At 49.3% G+C, this 25887-nt stretch overlaps 1 protein-coding gene across 2 annotated transcripts in view; it reads left to right on the forward strand.

The window, feature by feature from the left end:
* The window catches only part of RPS6KC1 (ribosomal protein S6 kinase C1), a 155604-nt gene that overhangs the window by 7868 nt on the left and 121849 nt on the right, over positions 1-25887 (forward strand). For both annotated transcript variants that reach the window (XM_040430417.1, XM_040430416.1), the window contains exons 2-4: positions 3242-3277; positions 14074-14194; positions 22475-22590. In XM_040430417.1, coding sequence (XP_040286351.1) covers positions 3242-3277; positions 14074-14194; positions 22475-22590 — 273 coding nt within the window. The remainder of the gene's footprint in view (positions 1-3241; positions 3278-14073; positions 14195-22474; positions 22591-25887) is intronic.

The following is a 25887-nucleotide window of genomic DNA, read 5'->3' on the forward strand; positions in this document are numbered from 1 at the left end:
CAAACGTTGTTTGTTTCCGTGTCCGTTCCGTTTTTATTTTTTTTTGCGGGTAGGATGCGGACCCATTCATTTCAATGGGTCCGCAAAAAATACGGACAGCACACCGTGTGCTCTCCGCATCCGTATGTCCGTTCCGTAGCCCAGCAAAAAAAATAGAACATGTCCTATTCTAGTCCGTTTTAGGCATTGTTACAATGGATCCGCAAAAAAGAAAAAACGGACGGCATACGGATGTCATCCTTTATTTTTTATTTTATTTTTGTGGATCTGCAATTTGCGGACCGCAAAACACATACGGTTGTGTGCATGTAGCCAAACTGTGGCGGAATTGCCCTTTTTTTTCCCCCCTATTCCACCCCATTTGGAATTTTTTCCCACTACATCCTATGCAGTATTAAATGGCGGCATTGGAAAGTACAACTTGTCCTGCAAAAAACCAAGCCCTCACACGGCTATGTGAACGGGAAAAAAGTTAGGGCTCTGGGAAGACGGGGAGCGCAAAAACTGAAAATCGCCTCTTCGAGAAAGAGCTGTCTAAAAATTCTTCAACCCCCTTCCCCCATTCCAAATTGTGGTGTTCTCCTGCCCAGTTATAGCGCTTCGCTGTGGTGAAGGGAGTCCGTTTCTATGCAGTGATATTAATTGGCTAGTCGGTGAAGGGTTAATGGGGGGGGGGGGGGGGTGAGATCATTGCTCCGGTGATTTGCACCGTGGAGACCCGGCCGCCTATTTCTGTCTGTGACAGAGTGTCCCAGGAAGGATTCGTGTAAGAGGAGACGTAACTCCACCTGTAGTCACTTTATACCGCACCTTATTAGCGGGGGTCGGCGCTGACCCCCAGTGTGGACCCTCATGGGCGTGGCTGGGCTCCTGAAACGTTGGTAACAGCCCCTTGGGCTCCTTACTTGCCTCATTTGCACATATATATATAATCGTTGTTTTTTGACTGAATAAAAGCACTCAGCTATGGGAAATGTATATTGCGGACGTGCTAGTGGCGATCTAGCAGCGCATGTCCTCAGCTCTATAGGATCAAACTAGCTGACAGAATCCCTTTAATGACCTATCCTGAGGACAGACCATTAATATTAAAATCCTGGACAACCCCTTTAAGTTCTGGGACTGGCCTCCTCTGTCTATGGGATGCGACTGCTTCTTATTTCCGTCTCATTAAACTAATTGATGTTGAGCTGGAAGGTGATGCCTCCTCCGTGCCTCGTCTCTGCTCCATGTCTCCTGGGAGGCGGCTGCTGCTCTGCAGGCTTGTAGGGACGCGACGCCGAGGCATTGGAAATCCTGATTATAGGGCGTGGGGTAGCAGAAGGGTGCCGAGGTGACCCGTCTGCATTGGGTTACCAGTTGTGTACTGCAACGATCCAGACGCCCAAAGCTTGGTCTGGGTGATGGGCGTGCACAAATATGGTGGCGACTTAAAGGGAGCCCATCGTGTTGAATGTGCACCAGGTTATAGAGCAGGAGGAGCTGAGCAGATTGATATATAGTTTTGTGGGGAAATATTTCCGCCTAACTTATCATTTGCACATTTTGAGCTCAGGAGTCCGGTGGGCGGTCTTATCAGTTACTGACCAATGACTCTGATTAGGACCGCCCACTAGACACCGGAGACCAAAAGGAGTGTAGCTTTATGGGAAAAGATTCAGTACAAATTGACATTTACTGGTCTAAAACTCTCCTTTTTTCAGGCTTAGGTGTCCAGTGGGCGGTCCTAATCAGAGTTAAAGGGGTTATCCGCAAATTTGATATTGATGACCTATCATCAACATGAGATTGAGGGGGGTCCAGCTCTTGGGACCGACACCAAACAGATGTTCAAAGAGGCCACAGTGGTCCGTGAGCGCTCAGGCCACTTCCTAGGCCTTGCTTATAACTGTTGTTGGATTCCTCTATTATTCCTACTAGTGGTTTACAAATGAATTGCCAACTGGGTGTCACCAGTACGGGGTGTGTCCCTGCACATGTTCTCTCCGGCAGCGCTTATTGAATAGTGTCGGACTGTGCAGAGACACATCCCCAATTGGAAGCATGCAGTGGTAGGACTATTAGGGCTCATGCACACGACCGTATGGCTTTTTCAGTGTTTTGCGGTCCGTTTTTTACGGATCCGTTATTCAGTTTTTTGTTTCCTTTCCGTTTTTCCGTATGCCATATACATTATACAGTAATTACATTGAAAATGTTATGCCCAGCCCAATTTTTTCTATGGATGGTTCTGCAAAAACGGAACGGATACGGAAGACATACAGATGCATTTCCGTATGTGTTCCGGTTTTTTTGCGGACCCATTGACTTGAATGGAGCCAAGCACCGTGATTTGCGGACAAGAATAGGACATGTTCTATCTTTTTCACGGTACGGAAATACGAAAACGGAATGCACACGGAGACACTTCAGTTTTTTTTGCTGAACCATTGAAATGAATGGTTCAGTATATGTACCGCATACTGAGCTCAAAAAACGGCCCGTATGCTGAACGCAAAATACTGTCGTGTGCATGAACCCTTAGAGCAGGCATCCTCAAACTGCGGCCCTCCTGCTGTTGCAAAACTACAACTCCCACAATGCCCTGCCGTAGGCTGATACCTGTAGGCTGTTTGGGCATGCTGGGAGTTGTAGTTTTGCAACAGCTGGAGGGCCGCAGTTTGAGGATGCCTGCCTTAGAGGGCTGGGCGCACCTCTGTCCCATTTCAAATGAATAGGGCTGAGCTGCAATACCAAGCACAGCCACTATGCAATGGAAGGCGCTGTGCTTGGTGAGGTGTGAAGAGAACACAGCGCTCACCAGAGCATCATAGCCTCTTCATACAGCTGATCGGCCGGGGTGTCCTGGGTGTCGGACCCCCGCCGATCTGATGACCCATCCTGAGGATAGGGTCATTAATATCAAATTCCTGGATATCCCCTTTAACTGTCAGTTACTGATAGGACCTCCCACCGGACTCCGGAGTTTAAAATGAGCAACTAACAAGTTCCCACAAACTGTATATTGATCTGCTCAGCTCCTCCTGCTCTATAACCTGCTCATGTTCCCTCAAAAAGACTCATTTTCCCTATAAAATCTGGATCACATGACTGAGGGTAACCGGTTTGCTTTGGGTGTGAATGGAGGAAAAAAAAAGTAGGAAATAAATCGCAAGCTAAGTAGATTTAAAATGTGACATTTTCATAAAATGACTGCATTTCCCGGCATGATGGGTGATCGGAGTTCTTTTTCTCTTTTCAGACTGTTTCCAGAAAGAACCCGGATGATGTACAGGAGGTAATGGCCTGCTTGCTGACTGTTTTCTCTTTGGGATCGGATTATACAGAGTCAGAGAATTGCTCCAATGTCCCGTCTGTGTGTAGTTGATCCCTCTCGTCCTCTTCCCACCAAGTTATCCCGGGAGCAGAGATCTAGGCTGCTGTATGCATCGTTCTTGCACTGAAGAACTGAATTAGGCTCTGTTCACACTTGTCTTGTGGCTTCCATTCATAGCAGACACCGCTGGTACCGACAGACCCCATTGACACATAAGAGAGTCCATTGTGTTGATGGGAAAGCTAGAGTCGTGGGCCGCTCTGTTATTTTCTGTCGAATATGGTGAAATGTACAGCGGAGCCCCCTGTGCAGGTGTGAACAGAGCCTGAGCTGCGGTGGAGAACAGAATGTGTCCTCACCGCCTCTTCTTCTCTGACTAGTAATGGATCTTCAGGCCGCTGCTTTGTGAGGTAAGTGATGGACTTCTCCATATCTGATAAGCAGGCACAAAGACTACATAAAGAGCACCTGTCAGCAGGGTCAACCCTATCAAACCAGGGTTAATAGGGTTAATCCTGCTCATTGCAATCTTGTAAAAATCGGTTGTGGCATTCCTGTCGGGAAAAATGTATTATTTTATGCAAATGAAGGCTTCCGTGCACTGAGGGGGTGTTGTTGAGCCCCTGGGTGCACCCCAGCTTTCCAGTACTGGCCACGCACCTCAGTGCACTGAAGCCCTCATTTGTATTAAGAATAATTATTTTAATTTTTTTCATGGAAAGGCAACACAACCAGTTTTCACAAGACGGGTATGATAGGGAGTCTGTCACCACATTTTCACCAATATAACTAACGGCACTGCCCAACAGAAGATCGCAAACACATTCCAAACATGTGCCCAAAGCAAACCAGACTTCAAGGGGTTGTCTGTCTTGTCAGGTCTCGTCTATCAACTGCACTGAGAGCCGGGGCCGTCCGTCTTGTCAGGTCTCGTCTATGATGTGCTATGAGCACTGGGGCCGTCCGTCTTGTCTATGATGTGCTATGACCTCAGGGCCGTCCGTCTTATCAGGTCTCGTCTATGATGTGCACTGAGCGCAGGGCCGTCCGTCTTGTCTGTGATGTGCACTGAGCACAGGGCCGTCCGTCTTATCAGGTCTCGTCTATGATGTGCTATGAGCGCCGGGGCCGTCCGTCTTATCAGGTCTCGTCTATGATGTGCACTGAGCGCAGGGCCGTCCGTCTTATCAGGTCTCGTCTATGATGTGCTATGAGCGCCGGGGCCGTCCGTCTTATCAGGTCTCGTCTATGATGTGCACTGAGCGCAGGGCCGTCCGTCTTATCAGGTCTCGTCTATGATGTGCACTGAGCTCAGGGCCGTCCGTCTTGTCAGGTCTCGTCTATGATGTGCTATGAGCACTGGGGCCGTCCGTCTTGTCTATGATGTGCTATGACCTCAGGGCCGTCCGTCTTGGCAGGTCTCGTCTATGATGTGCACTGAGCTCAGGGCCGTCCGTCTTATCAGGTCTCGTCTATGATGTGCACTGAGCACAGGGCCGTCCGTCTTATCAGGTCTCGTCTATGATGTGCACTGAGCTCAGGGCCGTCCGTCTTATCAGGTCTCGTCTATGATGTGCACTGAGCACAGGGCCGTCCGTCTTATCAGGTCTCGTCTATGATGTGCACTGAGCTCAGGGCCGTCCGTCTTGTCAGGTCTCGTCTATGATGTGCTATGAGCGCCGGGGCCGTCCGTCTTATCAGGTCTCGTCTATGATGTGCACTGAGCGCAGGGCCGTCCGTCTTATCAGGTCTCGTCTATGATGTGCACTGAGCTCAGGGCCGTCCGTCTTGTCAGGTCTCGTCTATGATGTGCTATGAGCACTGGGGCCGTCCGTCTTGTCTATGATGTGCTATGACCTCAGGGCCGTCCGTCTTGGCAGGTCTCGTCTATGATGTGCACTGAGCTCAGGGCCGTCCGTCTTATCAGGTCTCGTCTATGATGTGCTATGAGCGCCGGGGCCGTCCGTCTTATCAGGTCTCGTCTATGATGTGCACTGAGCTCAGGGCCGTCCGTCTTATCAGGTCTCGTCTATGATGTGCACTGAGCACAGGGCCGTCCGTCTTATCAGGTCTCGTCTATGATGTGCACTGAGCTCAGGGCCGTCCGTCTTGTCAGGTCTCGTCTATGATGTGCTATGAGCACTGGGGCCGTCCGTCTTGTCTATGATGTGCTATGACCTCAGGGCCGTCCGTCTTGGCAGGTCTCGTCTATGATGTGCACTGAGCTCAGGGCCGTCCGTCTTATCAGGTCTCGTCTATGATGTGCTATGAGCGCCGGGGCCGTCCGTCTTATCAGGTCTCGTCTATGATGTGCACTGAGCTCAGGGCCGTCCGTCTTATCAGGTCTCGTCTATGATGTGCACTGAGCGCAGGGCCGTCCGTCTTGTCTGTGATGTGCACTGAGCACAGGGCCGTCCGTCTTGTTAGGTCTCGTCTATGATGTGCTATGAGCACTGGGGCCGTCCGTCTTGTCTATGATGTGCTATGATGTGCACTGAGCGCAGGGCCGTCCGTCTTGTCTGTGATGTGCACTGAGCTCAGGGCCGTCCGTCTCGTCTATGATGTGCACTGAGCGCAGGGCCGTCCGTCTTGTCTGTGATGTGCACTGAGCGCAGGGCCGTCCGTCTTGTCTGTGATGTGCACTGAGCTCAGGGCCGTCCGTCTTGTCAGGTCTCGTCTATGATGTGCTATGAGCACTGGGGCCGTCCGTCTTGTCTATGATGTGCTATGACCTCAGGGCCGTCCGTCTTGGCAGGTCTCGTCTATGATGTGCACTGAGCTCAGGGCCGTCCGTCTTATCAGGTCTCGTCTATGATGTGCACTGAGCGCTGGGGCCGTCCGTCTTATCAGGTCTCGTCTATGATGTGCACTGAGCGCAGGGCCGTCCGTCTTGTCTATGATGTGCACTGAGCTCAGGGCCGTCCGTCTTATCAGGTCTCGTCTATGATGTGCACTGAGCGCAGGGCCGTCCGTCTTGTCTATGATGTGCACTGAGCTCAGGGCCGTCCGTCTTATCAGGTCTCGTCTATGATGTGCTATGAGCGCCGGGGCCGTCCGTCTTATCAGGTCTCGTCTATGATGTGCACTGAGCTCAGGGCCGTCCGTCTTATCAGGTCTCGTCTATGATGTGCACTGAGCACAGGGCCGTCCGTCTTATCAGGTCTCGTCTATGATGTGCACTGAGCGCAGGGCCGTCCGTCTCGTCTGTGATGTGCACTGAGCACAGGGCCGTCCGTCTTATCAGGTCTCGTCTATGATGTGCACTGAGCACAGGGCCGTCCGTCTTATCAGGTCTCGTCTATGATGTGCACTGAGCGCAGGGCCGTCCGTCTTGTCTATGATGTGCACTGAGCTCAGGGCCGTCCGTCTTATCAGGTCTCGTCTATGATGTGCTATGAGCGCCGGGGCCGTCCGTCTTATCAGGTCTCGTCTATGATGTGCACTGAGCTCAGGGCCGTCCGTCTTATCAGGTCTCGTCTATGATGTGCACTGAGCTCAGGGCCGTCCGTCTTGTCAGGTCTCGTCTATGATGTGCTATGAGCACTGGGGCCGTCCGTCTTGTCTATGATGTGCTATGACCTCAGGGCCGTCCGTCTTGGCAGGTCTCGTCTATGATGTGCACTGAGCTCAGGGCCGTCCGTCTTATCAGGTCTCGTCTATGATGTGCACTGAGCACAGGGCCGTCCGTCTTATCAGGTCTCGTCTATGATGTGCACTGAGCTCAGGGCCGTCCGTCTTATCAGGTCTCGTCTATGATGTGCACTGAGCACAGGGCCGTCCGTCTTATCAGGTCTCGTCTATGATGTGCACTGAGCTCAGGGCCGTCCGTCTTGTCAGGTCTCGTCTATGATGTGCTATGAGCGCCGGGGCCGTCCGTCTTATCAGGTCTCGTCTATGATGTGCACTGAGCGCAGGGCCGTCCGTCTTATCAGGTCTCGTCTATGATGTGCACTGAGCTCAGGGCCGTCCGTCTTGTCAGGTCTCGTCTATGATGTGCTATGAGCACTGGGGCCGTCCGTCTTGTCTATGATGTGCTATGACCTCAGGGCCGTCCGTCTTGGCAGGTCTCGTCTATGATGTGCACTGAGCTCAGGGCCGTCCGTCTTATCAGGTCTCGTCTATGATGTGCTATGAGCGCCGGGGCCGTCCGTCTTATCAGGTCTCGTCTATGATGTGCACTGAGCTCAGGGCCGTCCGTCTTATCAGGTCTCGTCTATGATGTGCACTGAGCACAGGGCCGTCCGTCTTATCAGGTCTCGTCTATGATGTGCACTGAGCTCAGGGCCGTCCGTCTTGTCAGGTCTCGTCTATGATGTGCTATGAGCACTGGGGCCGTCCGTCTTGTCTATGATGTGCTATGACCTCAGGGCCGTCCGTCTTGGCAGGTCTCGTCTATGATGTGCACTGAGCTCAGGGCCGTCCGTCTTATCAGGTCTCGTCTATGATGTGCTATGAGCGCCGGGGCCGTCCGTCTTATCAGGTCTCGTCTATGATGTGCACTGAGCTCAGGGCCGTCCGTCTTATCAGGTCTCGTCTATGATGTGCACTGAGCGCAGGGCCGTCCGTCTTGTCTGTGATGTGCACTGAGCACAGGGCCGTCCGTCTTGTTAGGTCTCGTCTATGATGTGCTATGAGCACTGGGGCCGTCCGTCTTGTCTATGATGTGCTATGACCTCAGGGCCGTCCGTCTTGGCAGGTCTCGTCTATGATGTGCACTGAGCGCAGGGCCGTCCGTCTTGTCTGTGATGTGCACTGAGCTCAGGGCCGTCCGTCTTGTCAGGTCTCGTCTATGATGTGCTATGAGCACTGGGGCCGTCCGTCTTGTCTATGATGTGCTATGACCTCAGGGCCGTCCGTCTTGGCAGGTCTCGTCTATGATGTGCACTGAGCTCAGGGCCGTCCGTCTTATCAGGTCTCGTCTATGATGTGCACTGAGCGCTGGGGCCGTCCGTCTTATCAGGTCTCGTCTATGATGTGCACTGAGCGCAGGGCCGTCCGTCTTGTCTATGATGTGCACTGAGCTCAGGGCCGTCCGTCTTATCAGGTCTCGTCTATGATGTGCACTGAGCGCAGGGCCGTCCGTCTTGTCTATGATGTGCACTGAGCTCAGGGCCGTCCGTCTTATCAGGTCTCGTCTATGATGTGCTATGAGCGCCGGGGCCGTCCGTCTTATCAGGTCTCGTCTATGATGTGCACTGAGCTCAGGGCCGTCCGTCTTATCAGGTCTCGTCTATGATGTGCACTGAGCACAGGGCCGTCCGTCTTATCAGGTCTCGTCTATGATGTGCACTGAGCGCAGGGCCGTCCGTCTCGTCTGTGATGTGCACTGAGCACAGGGCCGTCCGTCTTATCAGGTCTCGTCTATGATGTGCACTGAGCACAGGGCCGTCCGTCTTATCAGGTCTCGTCTATGATGTGCACTGAGCGCAGGGCCGTCCGTCTTGTCTATGATGTGCACTGAGCTCAGGGCCGTCCGTCTTATCAGGTCTCGTCTATGATGTGCTATGAGCGCCGGGGCCGTCCGTCTTATCAGGTCTCGTCTATGATGTGCACTGAGCTCAGGGCCGTCCGTCTTATCAGGTCTCGTCTATGATGTGCACTGAGCACAGGGCCGTCCGTCTTATCAGGTCTCGTCTATGATGTGCACTGAGCGCAGGGCCGTCCGTCTCGTCTGTGATGTGCACTGAGCACAGGGCCGTCCGTCTTATCAGGTCTCGTCTATGATGTGCACTGAGCGCAGGGCCGTCCGTCTTGTCTGTGATGTGCACTGAGCACAGGGCCGTCCGTCTTGTTAGGTCTCGTCTATGATGTGCTATGAGCACTGGGGCCGTCCGTCTTGTCTATGATGTGCTATGACCTCAGGGCCGTCCGTCTTGGCAGGTCTCGTCTATAATGTGCACTGAGCTCAGGGCCGTCCGTCTTATCAGGTCTCGTCTATGATGTGCTATGAGCACTGGGGCCGTCTGTCTTGTCTATGATGTGCTATGACCTCAGGGCCGTCCGTCTTGGCAGGTCTCGTCTATGATGTGCACTGAGCGCAGGGCCGTCCGTCTTGTCTGTGATGTGCACTGAGCGCAGGGCCGTCCGTCTTATCAGGTCTCGTCTATGATGTGCACTGAGCGCAGGGCCGTCCGTCTTGTCTGTGATGTGCACTGAGCGCAGGGCCGTCCGTCTTATCAGGTCTCGTCTATGATGTGCACTGAGCGCTGGGGCCGTCCGTCTTATCAGGTCTCGTCTATGATGTGCACTGAGCGCAGGGCCGTCCGTCTTGTCTGTGATGTGCACTGAGCACAGGGCCGTCCGTCTTATCAGGTCTCGTCTATGATGTGCACTGAGCGCAGGGCCGTCCGTCTTGTCTATGATGTGCACTGAGCTCAGGGCCGTCCGTCTTATCAGGTCTCGTCTATGATGTGCTATGAGCGCCGGGGCCGTCCGTCTTATCAGGTCTCGTCTATGATGTGCACTGAGCTCAGGGCCGTCCGTCTTATCAGGTCTCGTCTATGATGTGCACTGAGCACAGGGCCGTCCGTCTTATCAGGTCTCGTCTGTGATGTGCACTGAGCACAGGGCCGTCCGTCTTATCAGGTCTCGTCTGTGATGTGCACTGAGCACAGGGCCGTCCGTCTTATCAGGTCTCGTCTATGATGTGCACTGAGCGCAGGGCCGTCCGTCTTGTTAGGTCTCGTCTATGATGTGCTATGAGCACTGGGGCCGTCCGTCTTGTCTATGATGTGCTATGACCTCAGGGCCGTCCGTCTTGGCAGGTCTCGTCTATAATGTGCACTGAGCTCAGGGCCGTCCGTCTTATCAGGTCTCGTCTATGATGTGCTATGAGCACTGGGGGCGTCCGTCTTGTCTATGATGTGCTATGACCTCAGGGCCGTCCGTCTTGGCAGGTCTCGTCTATGATGTGCACTGAGCGCAGGGCCGTCCGTCTTGTCTGTGATGTGCACTGAGCGCAGGGCCGTCCGTCTTATCAGGTCTCGTCTATGATGTGCACTGAGCGCAGGGCCGTCCGTCTTGTCTGTGATGTGCACTGAGCGCAGGGCCGTCCGTCTTATCAGGTCTCGTCTATGATGTGCACTGAGCGCTGGGGCCGTCCGTCTTGTTAGGTCTCGTCTATGATGTGCTATGAGCGCCGGGGCCGTCTGTCTTGTCAGCGCTCGTCTATGAGGTGCACTGAGCGCTGGGGCTGTCCGTCTTATCAGGTCTCGTCTATGATGTGCACTGAGCGCAGGGCCGTCCGTCTTGTTAGGTCTAGTCTATGATGTGCTATGAGCGCCGGGGCCGTCCGCCTTGTCAGGTCTCCTCTATGATGTGCACTGAGCGCTGGGGCCGTCCGCCTTGTCAGGTCTCCTCTATGATGTGCACTGAGCCTTCTATCTTATTTTCCCTGACATCTGCCATTGGGGGGGAGTGGAGACAACCCTTTACAAATTATAACGTATCCTCATCGCTATGAGATTGAAAGGGATCCTAAACCAGCCTCCCTCCCCCCCGCACCCCCGCTGATAATCTGTTCTACAGTAGCTCTGGCGCCAGAACTACACAGCCCCATCCGGTGTGTAGTGGATGGAACTGGTTACCATTCACTTCAATGGGAGCTGTTCTGCTCCGTCCGCTGCACAGCGGACAGGGGGTTGTAGTACTGGCACTGTCTGTCCTCATCTATTAAAGGGGTATTCCCATCATTTATCCACAAAGCTAGGTGATAAATGTCTGATTGGTGGGGGTCCAACCCCTGGGACCTCCACCAGTCACGTTAATGGTCGCACCTTCAGTAGACCCATGGAGTGGCAGTATGGATACTAAACCACTTTTTAGTCAAATATATATATTTATTATTCTAAAGATATAAAAATATACAAAGAAAGAAGTCAGGAGGATTGGTCAGTCAGTAGCAATCCATGTAATGAATTACAAACACATAATAATCTTACACATAGTCTGATAGGTAGGAAAAGTAGCGCAGGCAATGACAAGGAGAAAACCGCTAAATCTAGTACTAGAAGCACCATGAGCGAGCTAACTATAGCAGGAGAGAGGTGGAGGACATCGGCACCCTCCAAATTGGGGTGGAGGGAGCAACAGGTGGGGGAATCAACAGGCAGGGATCTCTTAAAGCACCACCAAGGAAGCCCTAAAATGTTCAAAGCAATCATGGGTGCCTTCAATCCATGCAGTGAGTTCCTCTAGCCGAAAAATCTCATCAACTTTATCCATTGACGCCTGGCCGGTGGCTCAAAGCTCAGCCATTTGGCTGGTATCAATAACTTGGCTGCGGTAATAAGGTGTGTTGGGAGGGATCTCCTATGGGGCCTAAATGAAGGGAAGTCCAACCACAGAAGAATATCGCAGATCTGACAAATAGCATCCTCCACCTCCCTTCAAAATACTTTGATCCCAGCACACTCCCACCAAATACGAGAGATGGTCCTCGGCAACAGCGATCCGTAGGGCTAAATCCCTGGGAATAAAGGAAAGCAGGGGTTTTGTTCCAGCGAGTGAGAGTTTTATAGGAATTCTCCTGCGTGCGAACACAACGGGAGAATCCATGTGAGCGGTTATGTGTTTGGCTTCTGTAGTTGAGAAAGTCGTACCTAATTCTTCCTCCCACCCCGACACAAAAGGTAGCGGATCAGAGTGATCAGGAATAGCCAGAGTTCTGTAAATCTTCGAGATCCCTTTTCGGAGGGGCTTGTTCAAACCAAGTAAGGGGGGCGGGGGTGAGGGCCGAGCTGCAGAAATTTACGGCACAAAAATCGAAATTGGTAATGAGGTAGAGTATGCATCTCAGAAACGACTAAGAGCGCTACCAATGCTGGATGGGGAAGTATCTCGCCCTTATAGAGAAGTGTGGAGATGGGTAGCTCCAACCAGGACAAAAACTCAGCCAAATCTCCATGTCCCATGCCCGGGATAACATATGGAAGGTATTTAGCAGGGGGTAGAGGTGAGGGGAAAGGAGCAAATTAAGTCGCTCTGTGCTGCTTGCGCCAAACACTAAACGTCCCTCTAGTGAGGGGATTAGAGATGGAACCCAAATCATTAAAATTACACCACCGCTCATTTTATTTTTATTTTTAGGAAATTCTCCCTCCACAAGTAAATTCTATATTTACTTTCCTCTCAGCATCCTGTAATCCAGAAGATGTGCTAATCGGATTAAAGGAACCTTACTGTGTAAACAGGGGCGTAACTATAGGGGAAGCAGGGGAAGCGGCTGCTTTTGGGGCCCTGACCCAGAAGGGGGACCATCCAGGAGGAGGAGGACTAAAAGATTTTGTCAGGGCCCCCTCAACAGTATTACATAATGAAATGATATACAGTGGCAGTATAAACAGATGGAACCGCTGCCGGGCCTGGTCTGAGAGAGCGATCTTTACTAGCCACAGGAATAGGGGCGGCGAAAGGAAGGGGTTGTGAAAAAATTACTGGGGGAGGGGGGTCCCATTCAAAAATTTGCTGTGGGGCCCAGTCATTTCTAGCTACGCCACTGTGTGTAAAGGACAATGACAAACGTTTGTATTGCTCTTTTCCCGCAGCCACTCAAAGTGCAGGGATAGTTGTGCGACCCTGGGAAGTCAGTGGCTGCCATATAGGCGCACGATGCACACTAGGGTCAATTTCGTAAGAAGCTGAGAGTGTGGGAGGAAACCGGAGAATCCCGAGGAAGCCACGCAAACCCGGGGAGAAGATACAAACTCCATGCAGCAAATAGATGTGTTAGGCTGAGTGTGCGGGTGCGTTGCGGGAACACGCGTGATTTTTCCGCACGAGTGCAAAACATTGTAATGCGTTTTGCACTCGCGTGAGAAAAATCACGCATGTTTGGTACCCAAACCCGAACTTCTTCACAGAAGTTCGGGCTTGGGATCTGTGTTCTGTAGATTGTATTATTTTCCCTAATAACATGGTTATAATGGAAAATAATAGCATTCTGAATACAGAATGCATAGTACAATAGCGCTGGAGGGGTTAAAAAATAAGTAAATAAATAATAATTTAACTCACCTTAGTCCACTTGATCGCGCTGCCCGGCTTCTCTTCTGTCTCCTTTGTTGAACAGGACCTGTGGTGACGTCACTCCGGTGATCACATGATCCATCACCATGGTAAAAGATCATGTGATGACCGGAGTGACGTCACCACAGGTCCTGTTCCTGTAATGAATGCTCACCACAGGTCCTGTTCAACAAAGGAGACAGAAGGAGATGCCGACATCGCGATCAAGTGGCTTAAGGAGAGTTAAATTGTTTTTTATTTATTTTTTAACCCCTCCAGCGCTATTTTACTATGCATTCTGTATTCAGAATGCTATTATTTTCCCTTATAACCATGTTATAAGGGAAAATAATAATGATCGGGTCTCCATCCCGATCGTCTCCTAGCAACCGTGCGTGAAAATCGCACCGCATCCGCACTTGCTTGCGGATGCTTGCGATTTATCACGCAACCCCATTCACTTCTATGGGGCCTGCGTTGCGTGAAAAACACAGAATATAGAGCATGCTGCGATTTTCACGCAACGCACGAGTGATGCGTGAAAATCACCGCTCATGTGAGCAGCCCCATAGAAATGAATGGGTCCAGATTCAGTGCGGGTGCAATGCGTTCACCTACCGCATTGCACCCGCGCGGAAATCTCGCCCGTGTGAACTCAGCCTTAGTCATCCAGCAGCATTCGTGCGGTGCTTGGATTGTGGACCGGTGTAGTCCTGATTCCCATGTGACGCCCTTGTTCTCTTCTCCTGCAGATAGTGACTTGGAAAAGATACAGCGACTTTAAGAAACTGCACCGAGATCTCTGGCAGATACATAAGAATCTCTTCAGACAGACTGAGCTCTTCCCTCCTTTTGCTAAAGCGAAGCTGTTTGGTAAGTGCCGAGGCTTGTGGAATGAGGAGAGGACAGCGCGCGGTGCATGGAGCAATCCTATCCTGCAGAATCCTGTCATGTCGGTGCTTGTACACGAGGAATGACACACTCTTTACTCCCTCGTGTCCTCCCATTTTTTTTTTTTGTTTTGTTTAAACTATTTGTCAGCCACTGATATGAGGAGTGAATAGCATCGATTATGTTGGGACAATGGCTCCTGTCCAGGGATATAGCAGGAACCAAGTGATCGGTAGGAAAAATTGGCAAGCGTAAGGATTTGACCGACGTTTACCAGAGCCACCGCACTATGCAAAAGTTTTAGGCAATGTATAAATGGTTTTAAAAATGGAAGTGTTTTATAGTTTGCATTTTGTTAATAAAAAATAAAGTGAATGAACAAAAGAGAAATCTAAATCCAATCCATATTTGGGGTGACCGCCCCTTGCCTTCAAAAATAGCATCAGTTCTTCAAGGTAGGACCTGCATGCGGTTTCTGAAGGAACTCAGCGGGGAGGCTGTTCCCAAGCATCTTGGAGAAGTAACTACAGATCCTCTGTGGATGTAGGCTTGCTTAAATCCTTCAGTCTCTTCCCATATACTTATCCATCACGGAATGCCGTCTGCTTGACGACCCCAAACATACAGACTATGTTATGAAGAACTATCTTCAGTGTAAAGTAGAACAAGGAGTCCTGGAAGAGATGACATGGCCCCCACAGAGCCTTGATCTCAACATCATCCAGTCTGTGTGGGATGACATGAAGGGACAGAAGGATGTGAGTAAGCCTACATCCATAGAACATCTCTGTTTAGTTCTCCTCGATGCTTGGGACAACCCCGCTTGCTGAGTTGCCTTCAAAAACTGTGTACAAGTGTAGCCAAAAGAATTGATGCTGTGTTGAAGGCAAAGGGTGGTCCTGCTGAATATCCGTTAGATTTAGGAATTATTAGCGTTTCTATTTTTGAAAGCGTTCCTACTTTGCAGCATTTTTTCCGCACTTCCCCCAAAACGTTTTCACAGTACTGTAAATTGTCAGAGCATCTCCAAAGTGGCAGATGTTGTTGAGTCCTCCTGGTAGGCAGTACCAAAACTAGTCCACGGAAGGACAACCGGTGAGCCAGTGTCAGGATCGTTGGGGCCAAAAGCTTATCGCTGTGTGGTGATAGGGCTTGTAAGCCTGGGTTGATCCCACTGTAGAGCAAATTGTTAAAAAAAAGTTCCTGCTGGCGATAATAGACGGGGGTCGGCTTACTGTGTATCGGGCTGTGTACCTGCAGACCGGTCAGAGAGTCCATGTCAATCCCTGTCCATTGCCAAAATGGGGGCATTAGTATCAAAAATGGATCATAGAGCATCGGAAGAAGCGACCTGGTGGGATGAATCATGTTTGCATCGTGTGGCCGGCTGGGGGCTTGTGCATCACTTACTTGCTTCAGTACGCACTATGAGAAGAAGACAAGCTGGCGGAGACGGCGTGCTGCTCTGGGCAATGTTTTGCTGGAACCCTTGGGTATATACCGATTTTATTCTGTTGCCTGAGCTGGTACAGGACAGCATTTCCAGAGAATTTCCATACAGCATCCAAGTAGACATAAGAAAAGTCAGAAAACCAACTTATTGGACCAGATTTACTAACGTGCCTGCAAAGTGTCCAAAAAAAGTGGCGCAACTAGGGTCTCTATATTTGCTTGATGACGGAGTGGGCTTGAGACGCCATATTTGTGCCAAGATTGCCAAAAAATATGGTCTAAATTTCTGAAAGTAAGCCGACCGATAGCTGATATAGAGCAGAGAAAAGTGTCTATCCCTGCATCACATTTATCATCCAGCCTGAGCCAATCCATCTACAGGATTGGTAAATCGCGGCGTTTGTGTTGTAGGCATGCTGCGCGTAATGTGCAGAGGTCATTGTGCAGGGAGGGGGAAGAGAAGGTCTCTGATCCGAAGTTCGATTGGCTCCACACTAATGATAGGTTTCAAGCTTGGCGAAAACCTCTTTAGGCTCCCTGCACAGGAGAGAGGGTTTACAAGCAGCAAATCCATTCGCACCTAAAAATCCTTGCGTTACGTGCGGTTTTGCTGAAGATCTCACCTCCTTGCATTGCAGAGGGTGAAATCCACAAAATCTCACAAACAATTGAGATGCTGCAGATTTCAAAACCCACACAGCAGGTTCATTTCCACACGGTAGAAAAAAAAAAGCAAAGTGTACATATTTTTTGTCTCATACACTTTTTTTTTTTTTTTTTTTTTTTTTTTTTTCTTACATAAAAAAAACCACACGTAATCTGCAACGTGTGCAGGTGGCCTAAGGGTCCATTCACACGTCCGTAATTTGGGTCCGCATTCGTTCCGCAATTTGCGGACCCATTCACTTTCAATGGGGCTGTAACGGATGCAAATCCACATTTCCTGGATCCGCATCCGTTTTTTCGGGATCCGTTTTTTCGGGATCCGCAATTTCGTTCCTGGAAAAAATAGAACATGTCCTATTTTTGTCCGCAATTGCGGACCAGAAAAGGCATTTTCTATTATAGTGTCTGTGATGTGCGCATCCGCAAATTGCGGATCGCACATTGCAGGTGTCCGTGTTTTGCGGATCCGCAATTTGCGGATCCGCAAAACACTTACGGACGTGTGAATGGACCCTTACACTTGTAGCAGTTTTATCCCAGTAAACCTAGTTCATGGCTCCCTCTGGTGGTCTTTTGTGGTAAGTCATCTGTGGAATTTTTTTATTTTCTATTTTTTTTGCAACATTTTTAAAACCTCTGTGCAGTTGCATTGCCCAATAGTCTATTGTGGATTTTCTGTACAGAATCCACAGTAACATTATTGGAAATATGTATGAAAGACACAGTTCTTGCTCAAAATCTTGCTTGAACAGTAAGAAAAAGAAAATTTTAAACTTGTGATATGCCGACTTTTGTAACACTTAACACACTGGGGTGGGAGGTAAACAGAAGCGCAGATCATTGGTCTAACTAGTGTTCCCATTCACTGGCTGCAGACGTAGATCCTGAAAATGATGAGGAACTGAAACAAAGTGTATTAGAAATTTGCAGAACATTCTATGTCCACAGTAATAAAGCTTTAGGCTACTTTCACACTTGCGGCAGAGTGATCCGGCAAAACGTATGCCGACTGATCAGGATCCTGATCAGTCTAAAAAATGCCTGATCAGTCAGAAAAATGCATTGAAATGCCGGATCCGTCTTTCCGGTGTCATCCGGCAAAACGGATCCGGCATTTATTTTTTTCACCTTTTTTTTCGGTCTGCGCATGAAGGACGGATCCGGCATTCATGCAAGTCTTAAGTTTTTTGGGCCGGAGATAAAACCGTAGCATGCTGCGGTTTTATCTTTTGCCAGATCAGTCAAAAAGACTGAACTGAAGACATCCTGAACGGATTACTCTCTATTCAGAATGCATGGGGATAAAACTGATCAGTTCTTTTCCGGCATTGAGCCCTTTTGACGGAACTCAGCGCCGGAAAAGAAAAACGCTAGTGTGAAAGTACTTTTCATCTCCTGTGCTCTGTTGATTCAGTAGAGCCGGTTTATCCTACACCTGGGGTACTCAACTAGTTTTTATAAAGGTCCACTTACCTGGGTCTGTGTTCATATGATAGTCCAAACTGCACACCAACAGGGAAGAGGTCCTCTTGTTAGTGCTTCATAGACTTTGTAGAAAATTTTAAGATTTATTATTTTTTAGTGGGAAAAACCAGAACAGACCTCAGACCAGACCGATTATACTCATTCAGACCACAGGGCAGACCCCTAAACGCATTCAGACCACAGACCACATCCTTAAACTCATTCAGACCTCTTAACCTATTCAGACTCAAGACCAGGCTCCTATGCTCATTCAGACCCCTAACCTCATTCAGACCCCAGACCAGACCCCTAACCTCATTCAGACCCCAGACCAGACCCCTAACCTCATTCAGACCCCAGACCAGACCACTAACCTCATTCAGACCCCAGACCAGACCCCTAACCTCATTCAGACCCCAGACCAGACCCCTAACCTCATTCAGACCCCAGACCAGACCCCTAACCTCATTCAGACCCCAGACCAGACCCCTAACCTTATTCAGACCCCAGACCTTTAAACTCATACACACCATAGACCAGACTCTTTAACTTATTCAGACCCCAGACTTGTCTCCTAAAATTAATTCACATCCAAGATCAGTCTCCTAAAATTATTTCAAATCCCAGACCAGACACAAAAAAAAAACACATGAAAAATCTATAGTTAATGGGTCCTCTTCCTTCCAGGCCATACCGCACACAGCGTCCCGACGCTGACCATCATTGAGATGACTGTGAGCCAGGCCCCTGATGGCAGACCTGCTGTTATAGCTGCTTTGGGGTAGTGTATCTATGGCTGTAGGTGTTTGGATCCAAACATTTGGCGTCCATGGTCTGTATTACTTTTATCCTACACTCCACTCCATATTGACAGCTGCCCCTCTCGCTCTCTGTACATATTGCAGAGCCCGCTCAGTACAATGCCCTGTGGAATTCAATGAGTCATGTTTTGCAGTCGGAGCACAATGGCTGCCCCCATTACCATGTAAAACAACACGGGCAGTCCTTTGCTTTGATCAGCAGCCTGTGCAGTGTAAGCCTTGGCCTTGGCTTCTTGCAGGACGGGTCGGGGCAGCTGGGAATGGCCGCATCTCTTGCTTTCCAGGAGAGAAGCCTGAGAAGAAGTCTGCAGCTTGAGGGGCACCGTCCTTCACACACGAGTGTTTGCTTAACGTGTTCTGTTCCCACACGTTCTGAAAACAAGAGGTCAGAGAGTAAATGAGATTGGATCCCACCGGCGAGACCCCTGGGAACATGTCCTGGTGTTTTCCATCCACTCCCATTGCTTTTATTGAGTGCGGAAATAAACACAGGGCTGTGATAACGGACCCATCAGTTCTTATCTCCACCCTCAGCTCCAGCCGGCTATGGGGGGCTGCTACTATGAGAAATCCCCCCGTGTGATGTTGTCCTGTTTGCTTATCCAGAGGTGACATTTGTTTCCTCCTGATCCCCCCCCCCCCTCCCGTGTCGGTATTCTCTGTGTACTCTGCTTATTTCCAGACATTTATGTAAGCCCTCATGCACACTACCATATGTATTTTGCAGATGCGCAAAATACGGAGACTGTCCGTGTTGCATTCGCACTTTTTGCAGACCCATTGACTTCAGTGAGTCCAGGTATAGGACATACGGATGATCTGTATGTTTTCCGCTTCTGTTTCTGCGTTCCACTGACCCATTAGTCACAACACAGCGACGGTATCCGTATTTTTGCGGACTGCAAATTGGACACAGTTGTCTGCATGAGGCCTAATACAGGAAAAACTGTCCTAAAGCTTTGCACCCAATGGAGAGGCCTGTGCTCATATTTTGACTGGTTGTAGTATGGACGGCAGATTTTCTAATCCTGTCTAATAGTTTTAGGCTCCATTCACACGTCCGTGGAATGGGTCCGCATCCGTTTCGCAATATCCGGAACGGGTGCGGACCCATTCATTCTCAATGGGGCAGGAATGGATGCGGAGAGCACACTGTGTGCTATCCGCATTTCCGGAGCGCGGCTCTGATCTTTCGGTCCGCAGCTCTGGAAAAAAATAGAACATGTCCTATTCTTGTCCGCAATTGTGGACAAGAATAGGCATTTCTAGGGGGGTGCCGGCCGGGTGTATTGCGGATCCGCAATGCACTACGGACGTTAGAATGGACCCTTACAGTGGAAACTTAGGCTAGACAACTGAAAGGGGATTTTAGGGGAAATAAAAAAAAAAAAAAAAGCCCACAAAGTGTTCAGTCGCCCCTTCCCTTTCCCCGCTGCTCCTCACTTCCCGTTCCTGGCTTGACAAGTAAGGCCCGCTCAGCCAATCACTGGTATAGGCAGGTCACCCCCATCGCCAGTGATTGGCTGGGCGGGGCTTTCCTGTTAAGCCAGGATCGGGAAGTGAAGAGCAGCATTGGCACGGCAGCAGTGAGGGGCAGTATTTGTTTTTTTATTTATTTATTTTAATATTTTTTATTTTAAGGCCTTATGAATACGACTGTATTATATGAGGATGGGACGCAGACCCATTCATTTCTACGAGGGCGCAAAAAATGCGAACAACCCATGTGTATCCTCTGTGTGCTCTCCGCATCCGTGCAACTGTTCCGCAAATTATATACAGTCCTGATCAAAAGTTTAGAACCACTTGAAAAATGGCAAAAAATCCTATTTAGCATGGCTGGATCTTAACAAGGCTCCTAGAGCTTCAACATGCAACAAGAAGAAATGGGAGTGAGACAAAACATTTTTTGAGAATTCAATTTAATGAAAACAACGAATAAACTGAAACAGGCTGTTTTTCAGCTGATCAAAAGTTTAGGACCACACCTCCAAAAAAAAAAACTAAACCCCCCCCCCCCCCCCCCAAAACAGAAATCCAACTTCCAAACATGAACTCAGTAATGAGTAGCTCCGCCGTTATTGTTTATCACTGCCAAAATCCGTTTCGGCATGCTTGATGCAAGCGTTTCCATGAGGTGAGTGGGAACATTTCTCCAAGTGGTGAAGACGGCCGCACGAAGGCCATCTACTGTCTGGAACTGTTGTCCATTTTTGTAAACTTCCCTTGCCATCCATCCCCAAAGGTTCTCAATTGGATTTAGATCAGGGCAACACGCAGGATGGGCCAAAAGAGTGATGTTATTCTCCTGGAAGAAGTCCCTTGTCCTGCGGGCATTGTGTACTGTAGCGTTGTCCTGTTGAAAAACCCAGTCGTTACCACACAGACGAGGGCCCTCAGTCATGAGGAATGCTCTCTGCAACATCTGGACATAGCCAGCGGCCGTTTGACGCCCCTGCACTTCCTGAAGCTCCATTGTTCCACTGAAGGAAAAAGCACCCCAGACCATTATGGCGCCCCCTCCACTGTGGTGCGTAGAAAACATCTCAGGTGGGATCTGCTTGTCATGCCAGTAACGTTGGAAACCATCAGGACCATCAAGGTTACATTTTTTCTCATCGGAGAATAAAACTTTCTTCCACCTTTGAATGTCCCATGTTTGGTGCTCTCTTGCAAAGTCCAAACGAGCAGTTCTGTGGCGTTCAAGGAGACGAGGTCTTTGAAGACGTTTGTTGTTTTTGAAGCCCTTCAGTCTCAGATGCCGTCTGATGGTTTTGGGGCTGCAGTCAGCACCAGTAAGGGCCTTAATTTGGGTCGAGGATCGTCCAGTGTCTTGACGGACAGCCAATTGGATCCTCCGTCTCAGTGCTGATGACATTTTTTGGGGTCTTCCACTTGACTTTTTTGTTCCATAACCTTCAGGATCATTTAAGAAATTCCAAATGACTGTCTTACTGCGTCCCACCTCAGCAGCGATGGCGCGCTGTGAGAGACCCTGCTTATGCAGTTCAACAACCCGACCACGTTCAAAAAGGGAGAGTTTTTTTGCCTTTGCCATCACAACGTGTGACTACCTGACAGAAAATGACAATGAATCCACATCTTTGCACAGATTTGGCCTTTTAAAGGCATGTATTGTGGTCCTAAACTTTGGATCAGCTGAAAAACAGCCTGTTTCAGTTTATCCGTTATTTTCATTAAATTGAATGCTCAAAAAATGTTTTGTCTCACTCCCATTTCTTCTTGTTGCATGTTGAAGCTCTACTTGGAACCTTGTTAAGATCCAACAATGTAAAATATGATTTTTTTTTGCCATTTTTCAAGTGGTCTTAAACTTTTGATCAGGACTGTAATATGCCCTATTGTTGTCAGTTTTTCGGACAAGAATAGGCATTTCTACAAAGGGACCGGCAGAAAGTGCAGGATGCACAAGGCCGGTATCCGTATTTCGCCGATCCGTGGCTTGCGGACTGCCAAATGGAAACGGCCGTGTGCAAGAGGCTTAACCCCTGATCAACGACCCTTCTCCAATATTTGACAACAACATTGGCCCCCTTCCCCCACCTATTGCCAGCATTGTCCAGCCTTAGTCACCCCCTGACTTTCTCTCCTTACACTTCATCTCAATATCACTGTAGATCACTGTGGTCTCTTGAGACATATTGATTCCCATTACAGTCTGTCATCTGCTCTAGAAGAGCCGGCTTTGGATTGGCCCCTGTAGGCCTCCGTGCTATATTTGGTCTTTAGTAGTGGCCCATCCCCCCTCTTCTCAGTTACCTCCATTCTGTGTGTCCTGGTCGCCCGTGATCAGACTGTGTCGTCTTCTGTGCTTTCTAACCATACTTGTCTATTCCAGGGAGGTTTGACGAGTGCGTGATAGAGGAGAGACGCCAGTGTGCCGAGGACCTCCTGCAGTTCTCCGCCAACATCCCGGCTCTGTACAACAGCCCCCAGCTGGAGGACTTCTTTAAGGTAAATGAACGCGATCATATAACATATATACATATTGCAGGGGTGGATACTCATATGTCTTAGGACTTGTACATCTTGCCTTATTAATTTCCTTAATTTTTGCAGTCTCCAGTTTTATGCGCTGCACATAAAGGGGTCCTCTCACTTCAGCAAATGGCCTTTATCATGTAGAGAAAGTTATTAATACCAGGCACTTACTAATGTATTGTGATTATCCATATTGCTTCCTTTGCTGGCTGGATTCATTTTTCCTTCACATCATACACTGCTCGTTTCCAGGGGTTACGACCACCGTGCAATCCAGCAGTGGTGGTCGTGCTTGCACACTATAGAAAAAATCCCCAGCCTCTCTGTGGCCGGGACTGTGGGAGTGCACATAGACACACATGCGCAGCTGCTGCTATCCTGCCCCCCCCCCCCCCCCCCCCCCCCCCCTGTATCTGCGCTGCAGCAGTGGTCGTAACTCCTGGATATGAGCCGTGTATAATGTGCTGGATAAAGGATAGGAGGCAATATGGAAAATCACCGTACATTAGTAAGTGCCTTGTATTAACTTTCTCTACATGATAAACGCTATTTGCTGAAGAGAGAGGACCCCTGTAAAAGGATTTTCTAATCAGGAGGGATCTGACTTCCTGGACCCCCAGTGATCCCAAAAATACAGTAGGCGCAGTGCTGGTGTAGCACTGTGGGCCCCTCAAATCTCTTCTCTGCACAGTGAGGCTCCGAGGCACTGACTGTGCAGGAACTGCACCCGACATCGTTCACTTGCATGGAATTGCGTGGCCACAATGCCAGAAAGTGATGGCCTATCCTAACGATACGCCGTTTATGCGATGAGAAAACACCTTTAAAACTGTTCATCCTGATCTCCCTGGTTCATGAACAAAATCCGGATCTGCAGTGAACAGGAATGGTGAAGCATAGTAGTGGGGCAGATACAGAAAACTTTTGTAGATACAGACTATTTGTGGCAGCTCAGTGGGTACAGTCATGGCAATCATTAGTACACAGACCGCACATGACTGTGCACCCACCGTATTGCCTAATACCCCTGTGTCTGGCACCTTGTGGCTCTGCTTCAGTTTTGAGCCCCATGTAGCTGAATAGTGCAGCAGCCATATTGAGAGGCAGTACAGGTTCTGCAATAACATAGCTTTGTTCTCCCTATTATTTGCACAAAATATTTCTTAAAGGGGGGTTTTCCTGGATTTAAATATCTTCGGAGTAGGTCTGAACAGCAGGGGTCCTACTCCCGTCACCCTGCTGATCAATTGTTTGAAGGAGCCGCAGCCTCTTCATACTATTCCAAGCACAGCGCCATACATTCTACAGTGGCTGTGATTGGTATTGCAGCTCAGTCCCCCTTACTTGAAGACCTTTTGACCAATAGACATGACCTCACAAGCCTACAAAAAGGCCATGGCTCTTGCACTGGGCTTCTTCTAAGTAGCTGATCAGGGGGGAGCCAGGACTCGGACCCCCCACCCCCCAGTGATCTGATATCGATGAGCTGTCCTGATTAGGGGCTGTCTCACCTGGAACATTGTTAGAAAGGTGCAGGTCCCACCTATCTCTAGAACAAAGCAGATCTCGGCAGTGGATTGCACATTTGGTGGCAGTGAGACCCCTAGTGGCCATGACTTTACAGCTTTTTTTTTTTTAGGTGGATTTTTTATTTTTTTTTGCAGGTATATTTTTTTAATTTTTTTTTTAGATGAAGTTATTTAGAAACTTGCTGGTTACACCATTCTCTATTAAATGAAATAAACTTGTGTGAACGTACAGGGACTCTTTATACTTGCGCTGTACATTTACAGTGGCGCGGGTTCACCGTACGTATACATTGTTTAAACTGGCTGTCCAGTTTAAAAATCCCATTTTCATACCTTGGGGGAATGCTGCGTGAATAGAGGGGCCCTAAGGTTCATCTTCTGGCCAGAGTGGAGGACCTGTCCTCTCTTACTCAGACCACCCATTGATGTAAATGGCAATTGTGCAATGCAGCATTTCCCCTGTGGTGGCGCTGCAGGAGAATCGAACACTTCATGCCAGGTTTCCTCACAGATTGCGCCTGATCAGTGCAGTCCCAGCAGGAGGACACTTTGTGATCATCTTATTTTTAAAGGGCTTGTAGCTGACTGGTTTGGGGCTGACCTCTGAGACCCCCACCGATCCCGAGAAATAAGGGTCCCATTCCCGTCTTCTGATAGGGCGGCAGGACATGCGCACACACTGCCACTCCATTCATTCTCGCTGGAGGTAGTCTAGTGCTGTACTCCGCTATTTCCGACTCTCTGATTTAAGGTGCATTCACACGAATGTATTCCGAAGTTTTGCGGAACGGGTGCGGACCCATTCATTTCAATGGGGTCGCAAAAGATGCAGGCAGCACACTCTGTGCTGTCCGCTTTCGTAGTTCCGATACGCGGCCCGCAAAAAAGAGAGCATGTCCTATACTTTTGCGGACAAGAATAGGCATTTCTGTCATAGGGCCGGCTACATTCACACGGCCGGTATCCGTGTTTTGCGGATCTGCAATTTGCGGACCGCAAAACATATACGGTCGTGTGAATGTAGCCTAATGAATGGAGTGGCATCAGAAAGAGGGAACTGGACCTCCATTCTAGTTGGGGTCCCAGCGGTCGGACCCCCAGCGATCAGCTAGTTATCTCCTATGGATCTCCTGTGGATAGGAAATACCTTATAAACTTGGCACAACCCCTTTTAAGGGGCCCTAAGAATCGTCCAAAGTGGAGATCCCCTTTAAGTTCTCCTTCCTCCCACACGTGTTCTCTATTCCATTGATAGTAATTTACAGAAAAATGAGGGGGAAACTCGTCTCCATAGTTATGGCCCTGAAATCCTCCGGAGCGTCTATCATTTTGGATGAAATCGCATTAGCCGGTCCTCCTCTCGGCCACATGATCCTAATTATAAGGGCACAGATATTAGATCTCATTCAGTCTGGAAGCCGTAAGTGCAGGAAATCCGGACGGGTCGTGGCTGTTCAAGGTAAAAAGCTCAAGCCTCCGGGTGTTCTTCCGATCTGTGTACGATAAGGCCTTATTCACACAGATGTGTATTGTACAGCCTGCTGCGGGAACGTACTGGACCGATGTGTGATTTTACGTTTTTCCCAATTTTTTTTTTTATCTGGAATCTATAAGGCCCGCTCCATCATATGTCAGAATATTAAGCTATTCTCCCATACAGCAGCACACAGGGTGCCGTAATGCAGAATCTAAACCATAGGGGCTCTTAGTGCTGCTGTATAGGATGGCTATGCCATGAGGC

This window comes from Bufo bufo, chromosome 4, assembly GCF_905171765.1.
Source record: "Bufo bufo chromosome 4, aBufBuf1.1, whole genome shotgun sequence".
In the NCBI taxonomy this organism is placed as follows: domain Eukaryota; kingdom Metazoa; phylum Chordata; class Amphibia; order Anura; family Bufonidae; genus Bufo; species Bufo bufo.